Source organism: Ursus arctos, unplaced genomic scaffold (genome assembly GCF_023065955.2).
Source record: "Ursus arctos isolate Adak ecotype North America unplaced genomic scaffold, UrsArc2.0 scaffold_8, whole genome shotgun sequence".
In the NCBI taxonomy this organism is placed as follows: Eukaryota; Metazoa; Chordata; class Mammalia; order Carnivora; family Ursidae; genus Ursus; species Ursus arctos.
The window spans coordinates 65407100-65418446 of record NW_026623100.1 but is presented as its reverse complement, the minus strand read 5'-3'; the positions used below and the strand labels follow the sequence as shown (position 1 = coordinate 65418446).

At 43.9% G+C, this 11347-nt stretch overlaps 1 protein-coding gene across 2 annotated transcripts in view; it reads left to right on the top strand.

The window, feature by feature from the left end:
- The first annotated feature begins 2726 nt into the window (after positions 1–2726).
- The window catches only part of DRC1 (dynein regulatory complex subunit 1), a 37440-nt gene continuing 28819 nt past the window's right edge, over positions 2727–11347 (top strand). Inside the window, exons 1-2 of one of the 2 annotated variants that reach the window (XM_026520418.4) lie at positions 2727–2972; positions 9915–10002. In XM_026520418.4, coding sequence (XP_026376203.2) covers positions 2818–2972; positions 9915–10002 — 243 coding nt within the window. In that variant the 5' untranslated portion in view covers positions 2727–2817. The remainder of the gene's footprint in view (positions 2973–9914; positions 10003–11347) is intronic. The other variant, XM_057309132.1, reaches the window with a different exon arrangement.

Genomic DNA, 11347 nt, shown 5'->3' with positions numbered 1-11347 from the left:
ATCATTTTTCTGGAAAAAGACTATATACTGAAGATAGATGGCGAGCCTGTAGCATAGCAAAGGAAGCCCATACATCCAGAAGGGTTTGTGTTTATCATCCCAAACTTACCCAGGGATGGGGTGAAAGGACTTGACCTATCTAGTCTTGTTGGCAAGTTATACCCATCGTGGGCCCCTGAGTTCATTGCAGTCAGTCGTACAACATCAAGAAACTTGCCAGCTATCGTTTAACTTCTGTTGTAGATCAGCCACAGACACGTGCTGGTCACAGGTCATAAATACACATGTTGTGTGTCAGTTGTAGTTCCCTGCTCAAATCAGGGTATCTTCTTTTTCTGTCATGAACTTATAGTGTAAGTCGATTTTGAAGAGCAGCTCTGCGTTTTGAAGCATTGCCCACCAGTGAGGACCAGACTCTCGATGCTTGTGAATCATCAAGGTGGACCTACACCTACAGGCCACCCCCAAATCCCTCTCACCTGTGACATTTGCCTGCTGCAGTCTCTTCAGGAACCCCTGTCACCACTCTTTAAAAAAAAAAAACTATTTTTTTATTACATCAAAAGTGATTTGTGTTATTTGCAAAGTTTTTTTTAAATAGAAAAGAAAAACCACCTGTAGACCCATGCCCAGAGATATCAACTACTTTGTGTGTGTGTGTGTGTGTTTTTTTTCCAAATCAAAAGCTTGATTAAAGCAGTATGAATTTGGGAAATAATGGATATTAATTTAATTTCTACATTTTAATTCTTTTCCCCAAGTTTTTATTTGAATTCCAGTTAGTTGACGTGCAGTATACAGTATAGTGATTCAACACTTTCATACAACACCTGGTGCTCATCAAAAGTGCCCTCCTTAATCCCCATCACTTATTTCACCCATCACCGCACTGACCTCCCCTCTGATGACTATCAGTTTGTTCTCTGTAGTTAAGAGTCTGTTTCTTGGTTTGCCTCTCTTCCCCCCACTTTGCTTGCTTGTTTTGTAAATTCTACATATGAGTAAAGTCATATGGTAGTTGTCTTTCTGACATAATACTCTTGAGCTCTATCCATGTCGTTGCAAGTGGCAAGATTTCATTTTTTATGGCTGTGTAATATTCCATTGTATATATATACCACATCTTTATCCGTTCATCAGTAGATGGGGCAGACACTTGGGCTGTTTCCATAATCTGGCTACTGTAGATAATTCTGCTATAAACATCGGGGTGTACGTATCCCTTTGTTTTTTAAATTTTTTATTTAAATTCCCGTCAGTTAACATACAGTGTACTATTAGTTTCAGGAGTACAATATAGTGATTTAGTATTTGCATACAGCATGCAGCATACAAAGTTAATGTACAGAAATCTGTTGCCTTTTTTTTTTTTTTTTGAGGGGAAGGAGGAGGGGAGAGGGAGAGGGAGAGAGAATCTTAAGCAGGCTCCATGCCCAGTGCAGAGCCCGACACTGGGCTTGATCTCACAAGCCTGAGATCATGACCTGAGCCAAAATCAAGAGTCAGATGTTTAACTGACTGAACTACCCAGGCACCCCAGAAATCTTGCATTTCTATACACCAATAATGAAGCAGCAGAAAGGAATCAATCCCATTTACAACTGTACCAAAAACAATAAGATACCTAGGAATAAACCTAACCGAAGATGTAAAAGATCTGTACTCTGAAAACTATAAAACACTGATGAGAAATAGAAGACAAAGAAATGGAAAGACATTACATGCTCATGGATTGAAAGAACAAATAGTGTTAAAATGTCCATACTACCTAAAGCAATCTACACATTTAATGCAATCCCTATCAAAATACCAACAGCATTTTTCACAGAACTAGAACAAACAATCCCAAAATTTGTATGGAACCACAAAAGACTCCAAATAGCCAAAGCAACCTTGAAAAAGAAAAGCAAAGCTGGAGGCATCACAATTCCAGACTTCCAAGTTCTAATAAAAAGCTGTAGTGATCAAAACATTATGATACTGGCACAAAAAGAGACACATAGATCAGTGGAAAAGAATAGAAACCCCAGAAATGAACTTACAACTGTATGGTCAGTTAATCTTCAACAAAGCCGGAAAGGATATCCAGTGGGAAAAAGAAGTCTTTTCAACAAATCATGTTGGGAAAACTGGCCCACTTTCTTACACCATACACACAAAAAAAATTCAAAATGGATTAAAGACCTAAATGTGAGATCTGAAACCATAAAGATCCTAGAAGAGAACACAGGCAGTAATTTCTTTGATAACAGCCTCACTTTCTGTTCATTTTTCTTCCCTATATACTAGATATATTTCAAATAGAACTCGGATCACATTGTGTTACATCTTCTCTTCCTCGTTTAATACATCTTTATCTCTTTCTAGGTCAGATCCATTGTTAGTGGCTGCATTGTCTTTCATCTCATGAAAGCTTTATCTGTTCCCCTCTTGATGGATTTCGGGGTCATAACAGTTTTTTAATATAAGTAACTGCAGTGAGCATACCAGATACATCTGTGTACATTTCTTTCACCCAGCAAACACTGGTTGAGCACTTACTACATATTAGGTATTATGCTAGGCGATATTTGTACAGTGCTCAATGAAACATATAATTTTCACCCGGAGAAAGGTAGCGCCTAAACCCCATTATCTCTCCAGGATAAAAACCCCAGGCTGGCATGCAAATACAGGTGGGCGGGGCCTGAGGCGCGCGCGCGCACGCCAGCTGCCGGTCAGGTGACTGCTTTTCCGAGGCAACGGCTTGTTGTTAGCAACCAGGCGGCGGTCTGGCGGTGGTCCGGGCGGAGCTGCCTGGGCCTGGAGGCTCCTGTCATGAATCCGCCGGGTTCCCTGGGGGTCCTGGAGGAGAAGGAGGAGGAACACCTGTCCACCCCGATTCTCGGGCCGTCCATACATTCTGACAACCCTCAGAAGCGGATCCAGGCCCGGCGCCTCCGCATCGCGGCGCGCCCGGAAGGCCGGAGGCGGTGAGCCAGGGTCTGAGCGGGTCCGCAGCGAAGTGCCCCGGGTGCCGACGACGCGGGGCGGGGACGGGGCGGGCGCCTTGCCCGGGCGGGAAAGCCCTGTGGGGAGCGGCGGGCGGGCCCCGTGTGTGAGCGGAAAAATAGGCGGTGAGATAGGAAAAATTGCTTCCGGAAGGTTCAAGCAAAGTACGGGCTATGAAAACATTCAACACACTTGTAAAGTCAAAGACGGAAGTAATAATCCCTTCCGCACTTTTACTGAGAGCCTGCTGTGCCATGCACTGCGAGCAATACACTGAAGACACAGGCCAACCGTGACCTCCCCTCAGAGGTCTTTCCTTCTTCCACCCCAACCTGCCTTCCTTCCACAAGCATTTCTGCAGCGGACCTCAACTGTCACTTCTGCTGGTCTCATGGCTTATCTGGGTGTATGACACAAAGCCTCATTCCTGAAGGGTCTGAGACTGATAATCCTACTCTTTTCAGGCCAGGGTTGTTGCCCCTGTCCATTCACAGACACGGGGGGCTGTTATAAGGGGTTACCAAGAGGCCCCTGCATGATCTTCTGAATTCCTGAACACCCTCACTGCGTAACAGCACTTACACCTTGTCCTGCTGGCCAGGGTCAGCTACCCTACCAAGATGGTGACTTGTCTGCTAGCCGTTGGTCACGAGGGGCCCAGAGCGATGTGCCTGTGTTCCAACAAAGCTTTACTTATGGACACTGAAATTTGAATGTCATATAATGTTCACGTGTCACAAAATATTCTTCATATTTTGATCTTCTTTTCTGAATTCATTTTTTAAGACAAGTTTTAGGTTCACAGCAAAATTGAGTGGAAAGTACAGAGATTTCCCAATACACTACCTGCCCCCACACATGCACAGCCTGTCCCACTATCAACATGCTCCAGAGTGGTACACTTGTTACAAATGATGAAACTGAGTTGACACATCATTACCCTAAATTCATAGTCTACATCATGATTCACTCTCGGTGTTCTATGGATTTTGACAAATATGTAATGACACATATCCACCATTGTAAGTATCATACAGAATAGTTTCATTGCCCTAAAAATCCTTTGGGCTCTGCCTACTCATCTGATCTTTTTTTTTTTTTTTAACCATTAAAAAGTGTAAAAATCATTCTTTGCTTGTGAGCCCTACAAAAACAGGTGGGTCGTATTTGGCGCACAGGCCACTCTGGTGTAATGGATCAGTGTGATGTTCTGTGGGATATCCAGATGGTTCCGATCTGTTCAGACTATATTTTGACAGAGATCAGGAGAATTAACATGACCCTGTAAGCGGGTAGATGATATGAGTATACATTATTATCTGTTGCATGTAAATGTGAACTTCCTGCTTCTTTTTCTTGACCGAGGTAGAAAATAACACGTTTGGCCCAATCAGCGGCCACCTTGCATGTACCTCAGACCACTCCACTCTACTTCAGCAAAGATACCACACTTGCATGGCAGCAGCAATGAGGGTTACTACTTAGTTGAGCTTGCGGTATTGATAATCATTTTCTCAGATCCATCCAGTTTTTGCAGGGGCCAGACCCATAAATTAAATGGAGACTTGATAGGGACCACCCCTCCTGTATCCTTGAGATCCTTAAGGACGACACTAATCCCCACCATCCTCTCTGCTCCCCCCCCCCCCCCCCGTTGGTGATTGTTTTTATGTACTCAGGTGCAAATTTAGAGATGTCCGTTTGGCCTTACCCACAGGCCAAGGACTTAGTGTGGGGTTTCTCAAATTTCTGAGTGTGTTGAGATCACTCTGATTGCTCTTTGAGGGAATGGCTTGGGGAAGCCAGAAGTGTAATTAAGGAGACCGGTTAGGAAGGAGTTGCATTGGTCCAGGTGAGGGATGAAGTTGGCCTGGTGGAATTAGAGAGAAAGCAGACGTACTCAAGACATATTTTAGAGCTTAAACTGACTGGATTTACTGATCTTGGATATGCTGGTCAAAGACAGGGAAAAAGCAAGAATGGCTTGAACAGCTGGGTAGATGGTAGTGCCCTGTATTGAAATGATAAAGACAGCGACGGCAGAAGGGAGGCAGGAGGATTTGGAAATCAAAAAGTTTGGCTTTGGACATATTAAATGAAATTGGATTTTGGAAGACATTAAAACTGAGATATCCATTAGGCAGTTGGACATGGGTCTGAAACTCACAAGAGAATTCTGGATTAGAGAGGTCAGTGCAGAGAGTTGACAATATTATGATTGTACTGAAAACCGGGAATGGATTGACTTAACGCTGGAAAAGAGGATGAAAAGATGAGAGGAGAGCTCAGGCCAAGGCCTAGAAAAGCTCTGCATTTAGAAACGGACAGAAAAGGAAATGCTGACAGAGGGTTGTCTCTGTGATATAAAGAAGACAGAATGGCCAGTGGTGCTGGTGGGAAAACGAATATGTGAGGTACAGAGGTGGACCCCATGAATTCAACACCTGGAGCAGGGGAGCTTTTAAAATAATAATAGCCTGAAAAGGAAAGCAGACAGTGAACATTTTCTTCTATTGAACTTTGTTTATATAACAAGGCCATTGAAAAAATTTTAAAAATAAAAGTAAAATTTACAATATGAAACAGGAAAACAGGAATGGATCGATACCTTTTAATTATGTTACTGTATTTTTGTGGGGAGAAAAGCAAGGAAAAACATGAAGAAATTCCAAAAGAATTCCGTGAGGTTTAGAGAATGCTTACATGTAGAACGAAAGAACTGAAGTAACTGGGAGTTCAGCTTCTTCATGTTTTCAGTAGCTGGGCTGTTGTTTATGTCAAATCCCCCCCCTTTTTTTTTAAATTAAAGATTTTACTTATATATTTGAGAGAGAGAGAGAGAGCACAGAGGGAGAGGGAGAAGCAGACTCGCCAAGCAGAGAGCCCAACACAGGGCTCAATCCCAGGATCCTGAGATCAGGACCTGAGCCAAAGGCAGACGCCCCACCGACTGAGCCACCCAGGCGCCCCATATGTCAAATCCCTCTTATGCTGGGAGATGTAGTACCTTGGGGCTGGGGGATGTGCCCTGTGCCTAAGTGAGCTGGGATGGCAGAACCATTTCAAATGTGCCCTCAAAACACATGTGTGCCACTGTGTCTGTACATGTCACAGGCCAACTGTATTCTCCATGTTCTCTGAATTCATGTCCTTGTTAAAGGATAAGACATAGAAAGGTGCTGTATCGAAACCTACGTGTGTGTGTATGTGTGTATGTAATTTTTTAAAGACTTTTAAAAAAAGTAATCTCTACACCCAGTGTGGGGCTCGAACTCACGACCCTGAGATCAAGCTTCTCATGTTCTTCCGACTGAGCCAGCCAGGTTCCCCTATATATGTTACTGAAAATCAACAGTAGCTGCAGAAATTGTTTAGAACTTAGATTAACAAAAGATTTTTCAGAAAGGGGTGTTTTATCATTGACCTTGTTTTGTTGCTGGCACAGGTTGAAAAATAATAAGCAGACAGACTTTTAGTCCATTGTATCCTTTTAAAACGATCTATAGGCTTCTTGATTACCTCTGGTGCCCATTGCCCTAAGTGCTTGGGCCTCGGTATGCCATTGAGGTATAGTTTTAGGGAAGAAGCTGTTAATAGAATCAAATGTCATATAAAAATAAAGAACAGGATTAATAGGCTGAAGCTCCTGAAAATCCCAGTCTCTACTGTCTCAGTTGAAGTTTGAAATTCCTGGAGATGTGACTGTGGAGTAAGGATGGCAGATGGAACACATACATTTATCTTGGATCTCTATCAAAACTCCATTAACATGACATTTAAAGGGATTAAATAAAAAAGACATAAACTCACAAAGTCAAGCAAAACAGAAGGGACTCAACAGCAACAACATTTTGGAAGCTGGGAAGCATAAGGACAGATGGTAAATGGTTTCGCAGATTCAAGACTATGGAAATATAAACTGGTAGTGAGGAAAGCCAAGAGCCCCCCCTTGATTTACTCTGCAGTAAATCTGCAAAAGCCCAGGAAATCGGAAGCATCAGGTTCAAGTGGAAGTAGAGGCAAAGGAGGGGACTAAAATCAGGAAAGTGGTTTGGAAAATTAATAGTTGGATGCCAGGAACCTTTTTCCCACCTTGCACAAAAGACGGGAGGTTTGAAGGAAGTAAATTGGAGGATCTACGGTTTGGGGGGCGCTGGACACTGTACTAAACGCAAGGGGATTCTGTGGCCACGTGCACACTTGCAGCTGAGACCTTGCAGTCCTTCTGCCCCTTCCGGGAATATGGGCAAGTTGGAGCTTCACAACGCAGGCAGGAGACTGAAGTCTCCGAAGATCTGACGAACCCCCCAGGAAGGATTTAAAGGCACTGACATCCAGAATTGCCCACCAGGCGGTCCACATAGATGGACCTGCGCTGAAGTTCCCTGTTGTCAAGCTGTGCCCTTGCATTCAGAGCTGCCTTCAGCTTTTCAGTCTTACGGTGACCAGGTTTTCTAGACGTCTGAGGAAAGTCTTTATCATGAAAGGTAGACACCAAAACGAACACACAGAAAAAAAGCAACTTAGAGGAACTTGAGACTATGTAGGAAAAAAAAGACAATAGTAATACAACAAAAAGACTATCATTCGGACGATCCTTGGAGAAAAAAAGAAATGGTATTGCAACCACCAAACAAGAATAGGATGCTATTAAAAGGAGTGGTGAGAGAACAAAATAGAGCTCTTGGAAATAAAAAAAATATGATAGAAGTGGAAAACTCTAGAAGGGTTAGGAAAAACAGGTCATGGAGTCACATAGAAGATAGAGCAAAAAGAAAAACAGAAACTAGGAGAGAAAAAGATTTTTCAAAATTAGAGGACTAGTCCAGGAGCTCTAGTCTCTCCTTTCTAGATCCATAAATAAAAGGCAGAGCAAACAGAGGGGAGGAAATTATCACTGGAAGTATTCCAGAAAATTGATCAGTACTGAAGTTCATGAGTTTCCTGCTTGGGGGAAACACCCGACTGAAAATGTTCAGCCCAATGGATGAAAGAAGACCCACCAGCGGGCACACCACTGAGAAACTTCAGAGTGACTGAAAAACCCAAGTTCAGCTGCTGGTTGCTCAGAAAGCCAATACTCAAGAGTTTTGATTGGAAAGGAATGTGAGCTCTATTCAGGGGGCCGGCCACCTGGGGAGAAGGCGGACTCTTGTCCCAAAGCCAACTCCCATGTTTCCGCCTGAAGACTTTTAGAGGAACTTTAGGGCAGTTAATCAGTAAAAGGGGAGCACAGAGGTCTTTAACCCTCCTTGACTGTGTGTGGACTCAGGGGTGCTCAGACCTTATCCCGGTGCTCAGAGCTTGTGTATTGGTGCCTGGGGTGGGGGTGGGGGTGGAAAGTTGTGCAGGAGGGTTTGGTCTGGATTCTTTCTAGGAAACAATGCAGTGCATTATAGATACACAGAGAAAGGTTGAGTTAATCAATCATGGGGGCTTGAATGGGATAGGCCGGTGATGGGTAGTAAGGAGGGCATGTATTGCATGGTGCACTGGGTGTTATACGCAAGTAATGAATCATGGAACTTTACATCAAAAACTAGGGATGTACTGTATGGTGACTAACATAACATAATAAAAAAATATTATTATGAAAAAAAATCGATCACGGGGGCTAAAAGTGCTTGCTAGAACTTGGAGACTACTGAGTTGGCTGCAGGAACTGAGACAGCGGCTTCAAGAGCACGGAGAGCCAGGGGAAGGGACCTCCAAGTTTCCATAGTGAAAACAACAACTGTCACATCCAAGGAAAGGATTAAGAAAGAGTGACCTCAGGGGTTTGAAATAGCAACACTGGAAGGTAGAAGACAGTTCAGCAGTGCTCTCAAAATTCTGAAGGAAAATGATTTCCAACCCAGAACCCGAGACCCAGCCACACAATCAATGAAGTGCCAATTTTTTAAATCCGGGGAAGGGACTTTGATCGGTCAGGAGGTGGGGTATTCGAGAAGATGACAGCTCCACTGAGACCTAGTGGGCGGCAGCCCCGAGGAAGCAGTTTCCTGAAAGAGGGATTCAGCTCAAACCTGAGGAGGAAGAAGTCTCTTTGGGGATGGGGAGAGGTGTATTTAAGTTTGTGATAAATCTTGCCGAATCGGCTTTTAGACAGGTTGTTATACCTCACATCCCCACCCGTGGAGTGGTGTGAATAGTTGGGCATCCACACCTGGCCCACACCTGATATTATCAACTTTTTATTTAGTTAGTTATTTTTTAAGATTTTATTTATTTATTTGTCAGAGAGAGAGTGTGTGCACAGGCGGGTGGGAGGGGAGCAGCAGGCAGAGACAGAAGCAGGCTCCCCGCTGAGCAAGGAGCCTGATGCAGGACTGGATCCTGGGACCCTGGGATCATGACCTGAGCCGAAGACAGCCGCTTAACTGACTGAGCCACCCAGGTGTCCCATTATCAACCTTTTAAATCTTTTCTTGTCTGGTATGGAGAATAATGATACCTCCCAGGCTTCTCAGTTTCATTTCTCAGGTTCTATGTGAAGTTGAACATATTTTCAAATGTCTGTGTGCCTCTTGTATTTCTTCTGTAAATTGCCTGTCCAAATCCTTGGACAGTTTTTCTAATCAGTATTTTGTCGTTTCTGTATTGATTGGAGCCTGTTCTATTTTCTAGATGGCAACATTTTGTCAAGTATCTTTTACGAGTTTATCCCTTGATTCGAGGAGAAGAGTTTTTAATTTTGAGAAGTCAAGTCTCTCAGTCTTTTTATTTTTTTCTAGCTTTGGTCTTATCCTAAGATGGGTTCTCTCTTGTATTTACTTCTAGTGTTTTTATGATTGTGTTTTTTTAATATTTAAATTTTTATCCATATGGGATATATTTTTGTATACGGTATGCTGCACTATGGAAAGTCTATAGAATCCACATACTAGACATAACTTTAGTTTCTCTACTTTCTCCCATCACAGGGAGGTGCTTGGAGAATATTTAGATGGGAAGAAAGAGAGTGAGGAAGATCGGAGCAAGAGCTACAAGCAGAAAGAAGAAAGCAGACTGGTATGAGCTGTGTGGCAGATGGGTCCCGTCAGCCCGTGACACTAGGGAGCTGGGTATGATGTCATGGTTTTTAGACCAGAAGAATCTCAAGAGAGATTCCACGTTCCTGCCTTTAGTTAGGCAGAAGTGAATTTGAATCTTTCCCATTTTGAGAGCTCTCTTGGAGTGAGCCTTCATTTCATCCTATGGATTATTCGTTGGATCAAGTCCAAATGTTTAAACTGCCCATTCAGGGCCTTCTGTTCCCGTCCTACCTTCAGTCTTCCTCCCACTGATACCTGCCTTAGGCCTTTGCTCTGGCTTGGCTGATCCACTCCCTCGCCTCCAGTGGGGGCTCCGCTCTTCCTGTCGTGTGTGCCTCTGATCTTCCAGAATGTCCCTCCCCTCCCATCCCCCCCACTCTCCTCTACCTTTCTCTTCTCTCCTCTCATCAGGATGCCTTCCCATACTTCAAGACCATCTCAGGTCCCAACTTGAGAGGACTTCAAGTCCATGACCCCTCTGCAGCCCGAGACTCCTTTAATTTGCACACTGAATACTCCTTCTCTGTGTCATGCATTTCATTTTAGACCGTTTTCTCCCTTGTAGGACTTCAAATGTGTGTGCCTGCGGTGTCCCCAGGGGAGCTGTAAGCTCTGTGAGAGCAAGCCTGTGGAGTAGTACAGAGCTTATACTCAATAAACAGTAAAAAGAAAGTCATTGATTGCTCTCCCGTGGCAACGCCAGGGCTCCTGGGATGTTTGATAAAGCGCTTGGAACAAGGTGCAGGAAGAATGAGCAGAGTTCCAAACAGCAAGCAGAACTGGCGAAGTGCTTCATTTAATTAATTGCTAAATGAATATCATAGGGCAGTAGGAAGGTAGGAATTGAGGTAAGGAGGGGTGCTGCCCGAGTGGTCCTGATGCGGGAAGGTTACATGGAGAAAGTGGCATTTGAGCTGCATCTTGGAAAAATAGGTGGGGCTTATAAAAGCATAGAGGAGAGAGACCATTTCTGGCAGAAGTTGAAGTGCGCTCACTGGGAGAAAAAAATACTCAAGTTACTGAAATGTCATCATAGAGCACAGAGATCTATAGACACACCCGAGTGAACCGCACGGTGCTGTGTCGGGGATGAGACACTTTGTGGTGGCAGAAAGGATACGGAGCAGTGGTGTGTTCTCGGTCCCAATCTGGTGCTCACCGTGGCCTAGATGAGTCATGCCTCCTCTGTTGGGGTTGCTTCGTCAAAGTGTCGATGATCTCGGAGCATTGCTGGATAGGATCAAAAGGATATTGTATATAACCTGGAACCTACTGTGCTATGGTCTTGCAAATACTGATATACAGTTCGTCTGGAGCCTCTG